This window comes from Morone saxatilis, unplaced genomic scaffold (genome assembly GCF_004916995.1).
Source record: "Morone saxatilis isolate NCDOM2014 unplaced genomic scaffold, NCSU_SB_2.0 Contig20, whole genome shotgun sequence".
Taxonomy (NCBI): Eukaryota; Metazoa; Chordata; class Actinopteri; family Moronidae; genus Morone; species Morone saxatilis.
The window spans coordinates 23,225,498-23,244,549 of record NW_023339763.1 but is presented as its reverse complement, the minus strand read 5'-3'; the positions used below and the strand labels follow the sequence as shown (position 1 = coordinate 23,244,549).

General features: G+C 42.1%; 1 protein-coding gene across 4 annotated transcripts in view; it reads right to left on the bottom strand.

Annotated features, from left to right (window-relative positions):
* The window catches only part of robo3 (roundabout, axon guidance receptor, homolog 3 (Drosophila)), an 89,491-nt gene that overhangs the window by 49,068 nt on the left and 21,371 nt on the right, over window positions 1-19,052 (bottom strand). For all 4 annotated transcript variants that reach the window (XM_035667004.1, XM_035667005.1, XM_035667006.1 and 1 more), the window contains exon 3: window positions 249-406. In XM_035667004.1, the coding sequence (XP_035522897.1) occupies window positions 249-406 (158 nt within the window). The remainder of the gene's footprint in view (window positions 1-248; window positions 407-19,052) is intronic.

Genomic DNA, 19,052 nt, shown 5'->3' with positions numbered 1-19,052 from the left:
CATGACAGATGGCTCCTCTGCTAGTTCTTACGCTGTTTGACAATGGGTCTAGCTCCAGGCCAATCACCATAGAAACATCTTCCAATGCTTAGATTTTAGTAAGTAGCTACATTGATTGATACTGGTAGTGTGCACCCACATGCATGCCCCCAATTGCAGGTTTATATGCTTTGTTTTTATTTATTGTAAGTTTGTTCTGGAAGGTGAACACAAGAAAAGTAGAAATATAAAAATACGGGTGGACTTACAGTGATCCTCTCGTCTCGGTCATTGACCCGGATGTTGTTTCTCTTCCATGAGATGGTGGGCTCAGGATGGCCTCTTGGGGGGATACACTCCATAACAGCTGGTTCACCTGCCGCTACCACCACATCACTGGGTGTTTGACGGAAGTCGTCTCTCAGAACTAGGGGAAAGAGGGAAGGTGAGAGACTGTGTGTAAGCTTCTTTGTTGATGATATAATCTTTTATCTGGCTTTGCATACATGTCGTTCTGCTAACATTCTGCTGACATTTAAGCCTGAATATAATAATAATTTACTTTCTCTAAATTAGGCATGCCTGTTTCTTACTGTCATTTGGCCTTCAAAAAGAAACATGAATGCCAAAGGCACAAATCGAAAATTTGTCTCACTGTTTGACTAAGCTAAAAGGCACAAAGCATGACAGGACACTGTCATTGATACTGTATGACTATGAATTTAACATAGTGAGCATGAGTCCCTAAGGTCTTCATTGACTCTGTCGTGTGTGCGGCATCACAGCACATCAATAATGAAAGCTCTTGTGGCTAACACAGACACACAGTAGATGAATTATTCAATCTGACGCACACACACACACAGACTCCCTTGGCAAATGCACATGCATAAATACAGTTTATATGTGGTCAAAAAGTCACCATTCAAAAGTACACGAGATACATCTACAATATCAACTGCAGGAAACCACTTTGAATACCAAATCCCTTTGTTTTTGCTTTACTTGATTCCATTCATAAAACATTAGATATATGTCTTTGAGCCTACTTTACTTCCAAATCCATCACTCTGTAGTCAACCTCTTGTGCCTGTACCTGAAGGCATTCGGCTTTTCTATCTCAATTCAGTCTCTAGAGCACTGTAACCTCTCGGATTACAGGTGTGGAGGATGGTTTTGTAGTCGAGGATGATGTACTGACAACACCAGTCTACCAGGAAGAAGCCAAAGCCATTCAGGCCTGCAGGCCTCAGTAAAAGGGGGAAGTAAGGAAATAAACCAATGAGATGGTTTCTATGGCATTCCTATCTAAGCCAAAAGTCCCCTAGAAAGCCACACTAACTGAGCTGAAAAGCAGATCCTCCCAGAATGTCTTTCACATCACAATCTCACTGAGATTTATTAAGTTTCTACCCTCAAATATTCCAAAAAGTTATCCTTGAAGCTATGGGTAGATGTAAGATTTGGACATCAAGGAGTAATTAATTGATCCAAGAGGATAGCATGGCTGATTTGCATACATTATGGCAATCTCATTGATGATATTATATCCATATACTGACATCCCACTCATCTGCAGGTCTCTTGAGACTGTCATAAAGACGAGCGGAGAAAAATGGTCTACTTCACCTTAAAAAGTGAGTCATATCAGAAGCTATTGTCCTAACTTACACTCTTGACAGGCTTTTGAACACCGCTACTAAAAAAGCTGTCAAGTATATCACCTCTCTGCCGAAGAACAAACTTCTTTAAAATGCCCTTAGTCCAAAACTGAAAGATAAGTTTAAGTTTGGAAAAAAAATTGATTTTGAAGTGTTGTCTAATATATAATGTGTATGCCTGTAGCGTTTGATAGAATTGATTTGCAAAATAAGACAAACTAATTGAGAACTTTATCACCACACATTTTTAAAATAATTTCTGATTCAACCAAACACATCTGCTGTTATTTCTTACCTTGCAGGTTGAATAGTAGTAACGACATTTACACATTCAATTAAAAATGACTTAACTATACTAATGGTTCTATAGAACCACGAAGATAATAAGCACAAATGACAGCTTACATTATGGGGTTATGGTCCAATTATGATGCTGTTCCATTAATATTTCATTTGAAACCAGGTCCTCATTGGGGAATCTTTGAGAAAGCCCTCCGATAGGAACAAGATGCATTAACGAACATCACTGAATCGTCACATGTACCAGTGGATTCGGTGTAATAAGTAATTTCATGAGTAAGTTATATTGTAAATGAAGCAACAGTACGTCTTCTTGAGGTGAACGATCTATTACTCTTTCCAACCCCATTCAACCCTGAGGAAGTAAAGACCAATATTCCTGCAACTCCCTGTAAAACCTGATTTGTCATATATTTGATTTAATGTGTTGTCCTTTTGAAATGTGTCTTCTGTAACATAAGTGTTCTGTTTACTTTTACCCTGAGAATTAGCAGAAAACAAAATCGTTTTCATATTCCCACACTCGCCATGTGAATGAGGACTAAACAAGCAAACAGAGCAGAATGTACAATTGGACAAATGGAATATGAAAGTGTAAAACTTTTGGGTGCTCTATCTTTGATTGGAACCAGTGGCTTAACACAAATTTACCTCTGCCCATCCATTTGATTTTATATTCATGTGAAGCAGAAACTTGCATGTGTTATTGTGTGTCAGTAAAAGTCTCCTCTAGGCATTTTGTCCACATCTATCAATAGTGATAGTTCATGGTCCTTGTGTGCTAGCATACCCTATGTACACATATGTCTTTATATGTGGGTGGGTATGCACGGTGTGTGCATGCTTGTGTCCACATTTGCCTTTACATTTACAATGTCGCTGTAATGTCACAGGCCAGCAGGGGAAGGTCACTGCCTCATCTGATTAATGACACCCCTCCCCTAACGACAGCTCCAACAGGCCAACAAACCCCCAGGACATTACCATTATCATCACCATCCATATATCCATGTGTCCATCCATCCATCCTTATAAACTTGCTTACACTCAGACCTCCAATCTGAAATACCTGGGTTTTTGTGGAAAATGCATTGTATCTCAATGTCAGACTGTACACCGTGAAGGCTCATTTCTCTTGCTGTCAAGATAGCGTGGCGTCCTCTTTGAAAGAGGGTGAGCGTGGGTGTGTGAGGAGATAAATCAGCCTGTTTTGTTTGTAATCAAGGTCATGAGAGACGGACACATCCTCGTTTAAGGAGAAATGAGGATATTTTTCATTTCCTCATTAGCTAACGGAGTGTGTGCTTGCCTTTGCCCTGATAAAATACACAATTCATTGCGGCTCCTGAACCACTGTGTTTCTGTCTCTTTTATTTTTACTTTGTCTCTTAGAGGGATCAAATTGCCACTTATGGCTTTAGTCAGACCCATATCCTGATGGCCAATTACTTGGCAACAGAGCATTTGGGGTATTCGAAATCCCATTGGCCCCTCCGATCTTGGAATGATATGCCAAACCACACCCCTGACCCTATCTGTACCTGCTGCTGACATTTCTCCCAATCACTATTCACAGCAGATTACAAAACCCAGACTAAATTGTTCAAGATCCTGTCCCATCACGTAAAGCGAGGAGGGAAATGGGACAGTTCATTGCACCCCAGGTCTGAATTACCATGCCGTCGGGTTAAAGGACTGCCACGATGACCTGTCACACACCATTTTGAGATCATGACTCCAGGGGCCCCTGATCTTTCTGCCTTCCGCACTTTCCAGATCTGAACGGAAAGAGGGTGTCTAGAAGTTTATTAGGCACTGGCAATTACCCATGAGGCCCTTTGGGGCCCATATTAAGTGGGTGCACTTTGACCCTTTCTTTAAACCCCTTCAACAAAGCCAAAGTAATCCCCACCACTGGGCCTGAACGGTGTGCTTTAATCAGAGCACAGACACACAGTAACACACACAGGGTAAGAGATAAGGGCCAAAAGTTGAAATATAGATGTCTGATTGGAACTGAAACCCTAAAGCTGGCAGTGTAATATACATGCATCACCTGCTCTGATATGTACAACTATGGGTGTCAGAGTCGGATTTGTCTACTAGTAGAGATTTTATATTACTGTTTCTTTAAAAGCCAGTTCAATTGTATTAAACCGTTGTGGGCAATGTTTTGGCAATATGAGATTTAGAGGATTTTTTTCTTTAATTTATTGAAGTTGCTTGATTTGCCAGGTTTAATTCATTGTGTTGGCCATTTTATGTAATTGTTTCTTCTGCAATGGTGGATCAAAGAATCTTAGTCCAGTGGTTTTCAAACTGGGGTCCACGAACCAACAGAGGTCTTTGAGTAACTAAACATACAAGGAGAAATAGTATATTTTTATTTATAGCAACCTATATAAATAGATCATGTTGAGCTGTGGCACTATTTACTATTTACTGATATACAAGACGATTAATCAAGCAAATAATCGTTAGTTGCAGCCCTAATTCTTGCTACATCTAGACAATAAACAAAATAAGATCCTGAGGCTTTTAGTTTCACTCTCTGTGCCCGACTGCTGTCAGTCTGTATCTTTACACACTGGTCACACAAAAACAAATGACACCCATATGCATGTAGCATTTATCAGCTTGTAATGTACGTTGATGGATGTGCAAATTGCAATTTATACACTGAACCATTACGAAAATTTAAAATCACCAAAGAAGCTTATCTATTCTGCGGCAAACAAAGAGTGTTATTGTATGAAAGTAATATTTGTCTGTGACTGCTAGACTTGTGTGATTTACCACATGTGCAAAGTATCAGGACCCCGCTGTATATCGGGGCATCATTTGAGCATGTAATTGGACATAAAAAAACACCTTTGGGGGCGAGCTCAGTCTCACTTTTAATTAAATGGCTTTATTGCTGTCGTTAATGTTCCAAGGACTGTGTGTGTGTGTGACAGCCCACCCCCCTTGAGAATAAATATTCAGATGGCAGAGAGAGAATGACGGATAGTCCCTTGGCTGGAGGAGCAAAGAGAGGGATGGAGGGAGGGGGATCAAAAAGCATCCTCAGGTTCAAGCTCTGTTGAGGGGGATTGAGCTAGTCATCCGTCCATCCCTCAGCTTACATTCTGTCCTGACATGAAGCAATCTGCTTCAGTGTGAGCCCAAGCAAAAACAGGCTTATGTTCTTGCTCTTTCGCTCCATACCTACATCATTCTTATCCATTTATCAAACCTGCTTAGATGCACACATAAACGTCTTTTCTGTTCTCTCTGTAGGTGTAGCCTGTTCCCCAAGGCAAGATCTGTCCAGGCCCTTGGGCCCAACAGGGGCCCCCCATCAGAAGCCACCTTCCATCAGCCACTCTCATTATCCAGAGTGGACCCCCTCCGATCCCTATCAACCATTATACCATGATGAAACAGCCCATACAGGATATTGGTGTGTGTTTTCAGTGCTGATGGGAGGGTTTGAAGAGGATGGAGGGGAGATGGGGGTCTCGCATTTGGAGACAGATGTCCGTGCCGCCTATAAGCACCCACCGCCTCCCCACCCCACCCCACCCCACCCAAGGCAAACACAGACACTTGTGCAGATACGCTGCACGGCAGCTGTAGCAGCAAATACAGCAAAACACTGTCTGCATCCAATATGACCGGCTCAGTTCAATATACAGGGCTCACTTCCCTGCTGTGTACCAACACACACACACACAGACACTCTGTATGGGCGCCCTTACTATTTCTTTATTAACATTTTCTGACAGCTGACCTGAAATGTTCCCTGTTATAAAAAAAATGGCTTGGTTTAAAGAGTCATTCCATTTTTCTCATGGCACTGTCATTTGGCTCTTTGGCCTGCAAGTATTTTATGGCCTTGCGTAAATGACATAACATGGTTTAGCTCTCTGGAAATGCTCATATGGCCAACAGCGAAATTGAGTCGGCGCTAAAGCTAAATGAATGGGAATCAGAGCGACAGGGCATTTCAATTACTCCTTCCATGAGTCCAGAAGGGTCACCTTCTCAGCCCAATCGTTACCGCCTGCCCTACACCTCAAGCACACAATCACACACCCATGACCTGTTCATCAATGTCCGATGCATTTTTCCCCTCCATTTTCTTTTGTCCTTTAGTGTGTCGGCTGACGTAGCCATTTAGTCCACCGCCGCTGCTGCTGCTTAGTCCCGTCAGCTGAGTCCATTTAGCAGCCGCAACAGCTGCGACTCCACCCACCCAATCCCCACCACCCTCACCCGGAGCCCTCCTACCCATGCAGCTACCAAATCTGGGCTGATGGTTGAAAGGCAGCTGGTCCCACTAGCCACGGTGACAAGAGCATGAAAAATGATTTCCATGCTTAGCTGTAAAACATTAGGCCCTACAGGTTGAGGTGAAAGTCTTTTTGAGTGATTAGTGAGGCATTAAAAGGAAACAATCAGTTTAATAGAGCACTGGAGTGTTTGCCAATATGATCCTGACCAGAAGTTGACAGAAAATCTCTGCTGTAGAAATTAACATTACATGAAACTCTTGGCATTTTTTACAGCAAACCCCAGGAAAACCAATTATTAGCCATTGGGCTCAGCTAACGCTGAAATATAATCCGCAAGTGATGCATTCCTGGCAGATCATAAGCCTGTTATTAGCATAGATAAACCTCTTCTTACAACATAATCATCAGGCAAAGAAAATAGCATTCAATTTATTATTCATGTCTTCCTCTGATACTGTTTACAATGCTGGTGTTACCACCGGCACAATGTTTAAAATACTGACTGAACTTGAATTAAGTGATAAAATATGAGAGACCAGCACCAGCAGCTCACTGGGAAAAAAATAGATGAGGTTATCTGTCAAGGTCCAACGTTTCACGGCTTTTTAAGCAATCGTAAATGCCCAGGCCTGGCCCCTCCACAGTGTCTTGTCACACCCAGACGTGTTGGAAGGGGGGTGGGGGAAGGCGGGATGAGGAGCAGGCGGGGAGGGGGGCGTAATACATTGGCCATGTGCAGATCTGCAGCCAATACTTGACCGTGGGCCCCACATGCAAGGCAGGTGGACGCACAGGAGGCACTCATTATCAGCCAACAGAAGTGGGGGGAAAACGGGGTGTGTGTGAGAGGGAGTGTGTGTGTGCATGTTTTATAATTAAGCACATGGTCCATAACATGCTGAGGAACAGAGGTTGAGGATGATCGGGCCAACTCCTGTAAGCATGGAGCTGCAATCATGTGACAACAACATTACATATTTAAGCTGGTTCACGCTTTTTGAGTGCATGTGACAGTACATTATGTAAGTCCTGCAAAAAACACTGGGAGCTGGGGTGTGAGACAAGGTTGTGCAGTTATGTATATGATACAAACACAGATGCTACTGCGCTGCCTCCAACCATGAAGAGAAACTATAATTCATTGTACTTTCCACCTGCGCAAGTACAGTAGGGTCAGCGTGAAGTCATTTTTGTCATCAGATGGTGTACATGTAGGCTCTGTGCAGGCGTTGCATACCTCCAATTGGTGGGGGATGTTGATTTTTGTAACATAACACTGAAGTGCTGGAATTATCAGCCTTGCTGTTTTTAAATGCATGCACTAGCTACGCAAAGGTTCAATGACCTTAACTTTTCCCTAAAAATAATCAGTACACTTTGTAATACCATTATAAAAGTGCAAAACTATTGCAGTGATTCTGCAAAGTCTTGGATTACATTGGATGACAATGTTATTGAATGCCAAACCTCAAAATAGACGTGCTACATTATGGTTATGGTTTTGTATTAAGGGGTTACAGTGTAGCCCTTTAATACATAGTTCAAATGTAACCAAAAATGTACTCTTGTACTATTCTCTTCGATGTTTGAAGCCATCTCCACTGCAAACCTTCTGCTCACCATGGTCACCACTTTATGCACATGAATGAAACAATGTGAATATGGCTACTGCATAGAATACTCTCACATTCAGTAGTGAAACATTCTGATCATCACTTGTATCTCATAGTGAGTGAAAGAATGTGACTGTGAATGTGGAAGATATAATTTAAACTATAATACATCCATTTTGCTTTGCAGGCATCCCTTCAATGTGTGAAAGCCAACACTGAACTATAAATCAAAACCTACGTGCTAGATATCTATGGCGGGACTCCTGTTAACCCCTTGCTTTAAGCATAAATCCCGCTACCTAAAGGGCACATTAATGACTGCACTGGGTGTATGTTTGGCACTAGATGTATATCAAGCCCTGGAGAATTCCTGCAGATACTGGGCTGCACCCAAGATTCTCTCAGAATGAAAATATTTTATTACTTTTGCTGTGCTGAAAAAAAATTAGGGCAGGAAAAGTTGCCATCAACATTTCTTTATTCCTCCATTAGACACCATCAGTCATCCAATGAAGTAGTGTGTGCAGGACCAGATAAAGTAAAAGACAGTTAAAGATAAAATATTAATGCTACTTTTGAAATGATTAATGATCAATGACTTTTCAAGCCTCATACTACTTTGTGCATATATGTGTGTGTGTCTAGAGAGCTATTAAAGGCCTTGGCTAACCTTCCATCCCTCCTACTGGATCTTAATCCCCCCACTCCTTTCATTCCCCCATCACACATGCACGCACACACGCGTGTGCACACACTCAAACAGAGCAGAACAAGCCTCAGGCATGCCAGGCACATCTGATTGAAATAGCCATATTTCAAGTCGAGAGGGGGGTCGTATTAAAATACTACTTGGCAGGAAAAAATCTTCTCACACCAAAGCCCCTTACCAAACCCACCCCCAACCCCTCCCATTAACCCGGCTCTGCAGAAAATGCCCCAAGTTTGTGCACAGGCACGGATAAAACCAGTCTACTGTAAACACAAACGTGTGTACATACATACACACACTAACTCTCACACAGACAAACTTCTCATTTGCGTGTAAATCCCTCCAATCTCCGGGCATGGGGAGTGTTCACCTATGTGTGGCTCAGCAGCAGGTTCCCATCCCAATTCTGAGCTGGTGCTGCTGCTCCGGCTGTGCTCACCCACCCAGCAACCTTGAGGTTAATCCACCGCAAACCTCCCTTGGCATGCCATGTTGGCCCTATATGTGTGTGTGATTGTGTGTTTGTGTGTTTTTCTGGCAATTTTTCATCTATGTGTTTCATCTCTGCAATTCCTGATGGGATACACACGACTCCCCATGACCCCTGACAACTTGCAGACCAAACTCAGCGGAGTATGGACTCTGGGAATGAAAGTAGCACTGTGGCTTCTAGTAGGGCTGCACGGTAATGGTAAAAAAAACACATATTGGGATTATTTTGACAGATCCACGATTAGTTGCTATGATGAATCACTAAAAAAGCTATTCAAATCATGATAATGTGACATTTGTTGTGTTTTTTTACATCTGAATGCCAAGACTTACAATACTTCATTATAATGCCGTTTTGTCACATATTTTACCTTTATCAAAAAATTACAGCTTCTGTGATTTGGATATTGCCATGTTGCGATTTCGATAAGTGTGCAGCCCTAGCTCCTGGAATCTGGCGATTCGATACTTATCTAGATACAGGGGGTAACAATTCAATATATTGTAATACTGTAAGCTTGGTGATATATTGGCTTTTTTTTCCCGCTTATCTAGCGGTTGGGTTTTAAACACATAAATCAGTGTTACAGTGTTTTTGTGCAATAACACAAAAAGCATTGCAATACTCAAGTGTATCGATATTTTCTTACACCCGTGGTGGCTCCCTAGCTCTTGGATGAAAGTATGGAATTGAGCAGACTAGACATCCTTCAGTTAACATCCACCTTCTTGCCCCAGTGTCCTATGGCAAGACGATGATTTGTTTCCTACTCCAGGGTGCAGTCCTGTAGCCGACCCTGACGTCTGACCTCCTGCAGTGAGGAGTAAGAGAAAAACAATTTCCTTGTGTGGATCAATAATATCGCATTATCAAAAAGCTGTGTTTAAGATTTATTTCTCCCTCTCTTTAGTCTCTTAGTGGGAACTGATGATAAACAGTGGAGGAAAGGAAAAATATGTTAGATGGAGTACAGTCAAGGTGAATGGCTGTTCCCTGTTCAGTCCATGTCAAATCCATCAACTTAATGAAGCTGTGTGTTTATTGGCTTATCTTAGGAGTGGAGGATTTCAGCCCAAAAATGTATTATGTTTGATAATAAAAGAGTACTGATCATTATTTTGGATTGATATCATGAATTGTGATGCAGATGTTATGAACCTGCCCTCTCCTCTTTAATTGTAACTGGCATATATGCTTTAGGCGTTCAGCATAAGCGCTCAGAGAGATGCATCCCAACGCCCCGTGACTGTAACAAAAGCAAATGTATGCCTTTCTTATAGATCCTCTGCTGTAAATGAAAGAGGTAGAGACATGCCACATCTCTTCAAATTATCACATCTATTCATGAAATATTCAAACTGTTTGACAATACTTAATTCAGCTTGAGTGGCTCCCCCACTCATAAAGCTGAATAAATTATCAGGTGAAGCCGTTCGTGCGTGATTGACGGGCTTGCAGAAACAGCTTATGCCATTTTGACAAAGAAAGATCCGTCAGCAAAAACAGACATTTTGGAATGGATTTTAAAGGAAGGTTTTTTGTTTTTTCGTTTTTCTTGCTTTAGTTGGAAATGAGCCATGCCTTTAGAAACTGAGGAAAAGAGGAGATGAAACAGCATTTTGATGGGAGTTATTTGGCAAAAACAAGCCAGTGGAGGGATTCAGAGAAAAAAAATCTGGACTGCATGCTAAGAAGGGAGGAGGGAGGAGGAAGAGGAGGAGGGGGATTTGCAAACATGCATCCATACACGCACTTAATCTGATTGTAATTCAAGCAATATGTCCATCTATCTATGTATTGCAGGTGTTGTTGCACCATAAAAAAGAAAGAAAGTTTTCTGCTATTTTAATATTTTATGAATCTTTTTAATCACATTATTACCTGATGCTTTGACAATGTTGTCTTTGTTACACTCATGCCAATAAAGCATACTGAATTGAATTACTGAACTGAAAGAATCTCCCCATCTGAAACACATGCATAGTGGTGAAAATGGTTAAACAAGGAGAAGTAATGCAGAAGTAATGCATGCATGGTATTGCTAAGAAGAGTCCAAAAAACAATGCTAAACCTCTGCCCCCCCTCCACCAATAACACCCACCCCGGGACCCTGAGGGCCCCCCACAACAATACTATTACAGAGGTGGCCAGGCTTCTGTGTGTGGTCAGCTAATAAAGCAATTGTCTGGGCCTGAAAAGAGGATTACTTTAATCTAGTAATGGCCGACGTCGTGCGGCCTATAGCAGTGGGGTAAGAGGGTCACAGAGAATTTGCTGAGAAGCCCATTGTAAGGCAACTAAAGCAGCCCCATTCCACCCCAACACGCCTGCCCCGGTCTGCCCTCAGCTGACCCCATGGCCCAATCAAGGCTACTGTAGTTCACCCATCTGGAAAACCAGAAATACTCTTTACCACGACCTCAAGGGGAACATGGAGGACAGAGGCGCCTATAGACAATGGATGCCCCCCTCGCCCCACCCACCCAACAATCACACACAACTCATTAATTATTGACCGCTGCAGTGGGATGGTGGCAATGAGCACCGTTCAAAAATTCCTCTTTAACAATAGGGCAATTCAAGTGAAATGTTAACAGGGTGATTTAAGCACTGTGTCATAAAGCACAGTCTCCTCGTTCAGTTCAATGAGACCACTGCACTGACAAAAAATACAGGGTGGTTACACAACGTAATGCAAAGTCAAGTATTTGCGAATCTCCATTCCTAGTAGGGTATTTTGTAACGACGTTGTGCCTCGCAATTGTTGAGAGAGAGGAGAAACGGGATACATTTGTAAAATCTTGTCTCACAGCCTGTTTTGGTATGTGTTAAGATGACATTTATTCAGATTTATTGTCAGAAATGCAATATAATATATGCTGTGGATAATATAGTGGTGTGAATGCTCGCTTATTGTGGGGTTGCAGAGTATGAAGTTGAATTTGCAGCTAGTGTTCATGAGAGCTTGTTCTGTTATTGGTGGAAAAACACCCAGACCTGTTTTCTGGGAGATGGAAGGCTAAAAGCTAAATACACAGGAGCTGAACCTTAACAGTTGCTTCTGAGTCTGTGAGCAGTTTCCTATGCTGTCTCACTGTCTTGTAAGTCCTGTCGATTTTCTCAGCAGTGTATCTTGTTGTTTGCGCACACACAAACGCACTCAACCCTGCCATTTCCTGCATGTGTGCGGTTTCATTGTTAGGTCGCTGACACTGTCCACTTTCCCTGCTGGTGTCTGAGAGGTGAATTGTCTCTCTGACATCAGCGTCTTCCTGTTGGCCGGTCTTGCCACTGTCAGATGACCCCTGTCAGCTGTCCCTGCTTGCTAACGCAACTTATGGCGGACGCCCAACCGATGCTACAGTTCTTCCTGTGAAACGTACACAAATGTGTTCACATAGCTGGAGCAGATGGCTGGGCCTTGTATCCTGCCTCGTGCCCAGCGCACTTTTTACCCTGTTTAGTGTGCCTGTTCATACCCTAGCACTGTGAGGGGAGGAGGTGGAGGTGGTGGTGGTGGTGGTGGTGGTGCAACTAGGGGGAGGGAAGAGCAACAGTTCCAATTTTCCACCCTGTCAACAAACTCCAAAAACAGATGGATCTTGGAGCAGAAATCCATTTAGCTCCACTTGAATGACTTAAGCCCCTGTTCGCTGACCTTTTCTAACTCTGAGGTGGGAGCACGTCTTAAGGAGAAATGAATCTTGTACAAATACACACGAGTAGAAATCAATAAGCATTTTCCACAGCTGTTCGCCCTTGTATTTACCATTTGCAGACAGGTCAAATATACCTAAATCCCCCTGAAAGACCTTTTTTACCACAAAGAGCTTGCGGCCAGTATTACTTCGACCATGCCAAATACTCAAAGGTGAATGCTTCTGTCCATAGAAAAGCTCCAAAGGTTAATTTTAAGTGAGAAACTGTCTTTAAAACAGTCCCTCGGCTGTTACCAGTCAGGGAATTGGAAAGGTGAGGCAAAAAGAACTGTGACAGAAGAGAACAAAAATGTACATACTAAAACGCACATCCAACGAGGCTGACATTAAAGATCAATCAATCTCTATTGTTAAACATGCTCTCATTGCATAAGACGATACTCTTGATATGACTGTAGCAAACAGTCCTCAACATATGAGGAAAGAAAATAAGCCACTTATTTATATGCAGAAGGGGAACTGTGTCAATTAACATAATGGTAATTTAACATTTACCAGCAGTGGTTTGGAATCGACTGATGTTTTCTGCCACTCAAATATGAATTTTCTACCAAGTGCTTACAAGTTGCTCCATATGAGTTGAAAATATTGCTTAGAATTCCTTGTTAGAACCCTTTCCTTTGTCAAATTAAACCCTACACCTAAGATTTAGTTTGAGGGCAGCACAGATGAGAAGATGTCCAATTACTGAATTGAGTGGTCCTACGAGTAGAATAAACTGCCAAATAACCAGAATGAGTTTCCAACTCTGAATGACTCTTTCAATCACTAGAATAAATTGCCCAATAATTAAAATGAGCTGGCAAAAACAAGAATTAGTCACACAACAATTAGAATGAGTTTCCCACCCATTACCACAATAAGTTGGCACATAATAATCATATTGGACTGTCCAGCAACTAAATGAAGTTGAGCAGTGATAACAATGAAATATCCAGTTACCGCAGCTACTGTTCACTGAACTGTCCTTGGGATAAGATGAGCTCATAAATAACCACAATCTGTTGTTCAATAAACAAAATGATTTTCCCAATGACTCCACTGATTGGTTCAATAACTACAAAATGCTGACCAAAAACTGCAACAAGTTGAGTGAAGATGATTCTGATTCTCTGAAGACTCCATTCGGTGGTTTAACATTCACTCGCACTCACTGATTTTCCTGCTCAGTAACAGGTGAGCCAGATGTCCTCTCTTTTTTTATCTGCTCTGTAATGACGGTATGATTGCATTCGATTGATTTGTTTGAACCACGTATTGATTGTGTTGGCCTCTCACGCTCGCTGTCTGTCATTAATGACTCCCGAAACTCTCCACATGCATCCTGCTCCTCAATTTATTTCTGATGAATTGATGGATTTGTTTTGAGCTATCCTCTCTGCAAGTTTGTACTGCTCATGTCCAACTGTCTGCCATCACTGTCGTATCTGCTATGTGTGATCTTTTTCATTTATTTCCCTGTCGCATCTCATCACATTATGGTCGTCTTTTGTTCTACTTTCTCTACTGAGTCCGTGCTGACTGTGTTTTTCATGATGCTCCCTCAGGCCCCAGACTGACATTAGCACCACATTTAAAAACCCTGACTTCTCATTAACTCATATGAGGCATTGGTGCAGCAGTCTGGGATAAGATTTATTATTGTTCAACTTTACTTTCGTGACCCATCAACAACATATAATACATTGTAGCATGTTTACCAGACAAACACTGAGAGGAGCACATAATCACTGCTGTGATATTTCCTGTTTCAATTCTGCCCAAAAAGGAGTACGAACTGCTGTGCAGTCAGTGTCTTTGTGTCTGATAAGGCTTCCAGCTGGACTTCCTGGTTCATATTTCTTCCTCTTAATCTCTACCCTGAAGCAACACACCCACACCAAACAGCCCCTTGTGTAGTTTTGCCGGAGGGCTATTGTTGGCCTCAATGAGGCAAAACAGGGGGTCATTTGCATCCTGAAAGACCACAACTAATGACTCTCAATTAATTACATTCTTAATCAAGAAGATTTTTGTTTTAAAAAAGGGCCAGTTAGCACCGTTTCCACTTACATTAAAAACTGCAAAAACAAAATGTACTTACTTGCAGCAATGTAAAATGCTGGGGATAATGACTGTAGCTTTTGAAATTCATGGTGCACCCATTCTGCATGTATCTGGCTACCCCTTCCCTATGTAGCTAGAGGGGTTGCACCTGAAAATGTGTCCAGTACAACACCACAAACTGCTACTATGAAAATGGCCTCATAGTTGAATCAACACTAACAAGAGACTTTCTGTTGGATTGCATGTGCTCCCTGTGTATGTACAGTGCATACATGTATGAGTATATATAGAGAGATATACATTCACACATACAGGAAACAACCAGTGAAGACAGTCATTTAGCACAGAGGGACCGCTGTGTCTGGCAGTGCAGCGCCAGTGATCAGCATCTCAGAGAGATAATGGGGCATGATTGGACACAACGGTTGGAGCAAGGGGCCTTTATTGTTCTCGACAGCCCCCGTGGCCCCTGTACTACACTGTCGTTAAAAGGGAGGGGGGGGTTTAAAGCTCTTCCTCACACCACCTGTTGTCAACGCCTCCCTCCCTGAACAACCCCCACCCCGACCCCTCATCCTTCTGCTTTTGTCCCACTGACCTTTTATGACACACAGAAACACACATGCACGCTGGTCACACTCGCCTTTAGTATGGTCTAATTAATTCATGGCAATCCTCTGGAGGAGGGTTTGGCTGGTGGGTCTGGCTCAATGACCGGCAGACGGCCGGATCATACAGAGGGGGTTAAGCCAGATCGAGGCCCGTGGCCTCACTCCGGCCATCTGATCCCCCTCTTTTAAGACTAGAATGGCCACCGGCTCTGTCCTCCACAAGGCTGGGACCTGCAATCCCATTAGTTAAGCATGAACACACCTCGGAGCTCACACAGATAGAATGATGCACACACACAAACACAGAGAGCAGGGCTGAGAATGTCAGTGCTGAAGAGTTCAGTATGAGAGGTGATGGAGTGTATCACTCCCTCTAGGCTCAGTGTGCTGAATATTAAAGTGATTCACAGGATATATGATGAAGCATGACGACACATATCCTGACTGGATATCTCAGCTGTTAAAAAAAAGCTGATTTGTACAGATTTGAGTAGGATGTAATTGGAAAATAAAACTTGACAGTAGCTGTCTTGACAAATGGATCTGAATGGACAAAGTGCTTCAGACAGCTGGTGGAAAACATTGTCATGCTCCTCTGGATGCACAGAAAGATGCAAGGAGGCTGAATGTGAGTAGTCATGGACTCTAGGAGTGAATCTTCACTAGCCTCACAATTCAGTTCTGGATTCATCTCTATGTAGCTTACATCATATCTGTATTTGATGTTAGTTTATGATCAGTAATCCAACACATTCTTTCTGGACTGGTGGAAAAGCATTTTTCTCTGTTTCTCAGAGGCTTTTGGGAAGCAGTGGGAACCTGACCCGCTCCTTGCCAATCTTGGAGCAAACAGCTTGTTATCTTTTGGCAATGAAAAAAGGCTGTTTGGTTTGGAATGGTGTTTAATGGTGGAAAGTTAATTTTGCTCATGTGGAAAATGGATTCTGCACCTACATATGATTTGTGGCTAAGAGAAATGGCCTTTAACACATTATATCTGGAGAGACTGAGATTTTACAATGAAGTTAGAGGAGGTGTGTTCTAAGATCTGGGACCCTGTGCTAATTCTTTTCAGGGGTAAGAACTGAGGTACTGTTTCCACTGTAGAGCACCTTGCTGTGTATATTCCTTATATTTTCACATGTATATGCACTTTTCTATATTTTTTTAAGAAAATGGATATTGTGTTTCTTTTTTTACCATTGTCTGTTTATATTCTTTGTACAGTATGTTCTTGAAAATAATAAACATATGTTAAGATTCTGATGATGTTTAAGGACTATGTAAACATTACGCTAGATTATCCCAAAGGGGGAATTCATTTCCAGAGTGCAGGAGGACAGGGAGGAATCATTACAACAAGGCCCCCTTTTACAACTAACATTAACACCTAACCTGCTTTAGTTACCTCCTAAAACTAATAAAGTTGGCAAATACAAATAATGCGAGGACACTCGTTGATGCTATGTAGAATCAACTGATATCCATCAGTTAAATAGGTCAAAAGACAAATCAGCTGTGTCATAATAGCTTATCGGATAATATCAGCTCATTCACAGCAGTTTAATAGATAAAAAACTGTTATTCACTTTTGGCAAATGGGAGCAGTGTCAGCTCACAGTGCACAGAATGGTATTTATTCTTCAGAATAAAGGCTTTTAAACTATGGCATGGCATTAAGGCAGCCTTATTTAAAAAGCCATTTACCTAGTGGTTATAGCAGCACTGACCTTTCTTCTACTCCAGCCATTTATAATGCTAACAGGTGTATACACAAACTGATTGCAGTTCTGCGCTCACATACGTACCCTGCAGGTACTTGTACAGTCTGTGGAGATGTTCAAATCAATGTGACTGCTCTCCACTGTGTTTGACAGCATGCACCACAGAGCTCCAATCACAACCCATATGGCCACAGACCACTGGGGTTAATAACAAGGACAGAGGGCAGCTCGAGGAGAGCACGGACAGTGGGGGGGGGTTCACTTCATCTCTTTTATCAGAGTCATCCAGCTATACTCCTCTCCCACCATAACTCCTTCCAAACACCTACCCACCCCCAAAAATCCTTTCCCCAATTCCAAATCCATAAACCCTGAAATGCATTTTTCTGCACAGGGGTATCTGTGATCAAAAACAGTGTGACAGGTGTGTGTGTGAGTGTGTGTGTGAGAGAGAGAAAGAGACAGAAAGAGAAAGGATGATCCAAGTGGTGACAGTGCCATTCAGCTGTTTCTCCCACACTGGTGTCTAGGATTACTCCGGGTGAGAAAGTTGGCCCAGAGTACCGTTACAAAGACACACACACACACACACACACACACACACACACAAACACACAGAAGAACAAATTCACACAAAAGGCAGAGGAAGACAGGAGTTTCATCACATCTTCACCTGTTCATTATCCAAATTCCACAAGGCAGCTGCCATCCTGAACCTTGAAGGCCTGACCTCCAAACAACCTTTAAAAAAATAAAGGGGGTGGGGAGGTTGGTTCGAGGGGCGTAAAACCCTTAGAGGTTACCCCAGTCAGTATGATTTGAAACACCTCTGACTCCGCCCCCAGCATCTTAGAAAAAGCACCTCGTCCCCTCCCCTGTTGGAGTGAATATTCATGAGCCATAAAACCAGGCGGTAGAGACGTAGCAGGCATAATAAAAACGTCAGAGGTATAAAACACTCAAAGAAAGAGCCGCCAGGAGCTTAGGCAAGTCACTCTGAATGTCAAATCCCCACCCAGGGGTGTCTGGCCAGTTAGGTCTATTGTGCTTGACTGACTTTTATGCATCTGACATGAATTGGCCTCTGCTCTTGGCACACAACTTTGTAGGCCACATTTTCAGGATCAAAGAATCTCTTTTAATGCGTGAAATCGGATAGGATTGGGGTGCAAAAGACAGATTTTGGAAGGAAATATTCAGTAAAGTGGTTAACAGAACATACATGCATTTCGGCAACTCATTAAACTGTGTATAAATGTATGATTTTGCTTTTGATCCTACATTTGTGACATTTTGTTATAGATGTCAAAATGCGATATGATATTTTATCTGTTTATAGATAGATATATTTTATGTTTAATATACAAAGTCATCAGTGCGGTGTTTGTTTAAAAGCTACATGCACCTACTGAAGATTGAAAAGACTCATAGTTCATGCATCAGGCATCCATTCATCAAAAATGTCATTAATAATAAGTGGAAACTGTTACTGAGGTAACTAAGCACAGCCCTTCCCTAATGAGTTATTGAGTGCCTAATTGTCAGTATGAATGTTTGCAAAGGAACAATGGTCTTCACACACTTGAGAAATAATGATTAAGAATGATTGTCCCTGTCCAGGAAAAAAGCACAGTCAATATTACAACTAGTGGGGGTAATGAGGTGCCTGCTAAAACATTCAGCTTCCATAACTAGCCATGTTCATAATTCAAAATAAATCATTATTTCTAACACTCGGGATGACACTGACCTATCAAACTGTTTCCAGATACAACTATTCTAAAAATGTTAGTCACAACAGTGACAAAGGTCAAGGGACAGTGATGCTGATCTAGAGGTAAACATCACAAAAGCTATTTAATAGACTTCCCAGAGGATGAATCTTCAGTACTTACTTAACTCTCAGGTCAGTCTGATCCT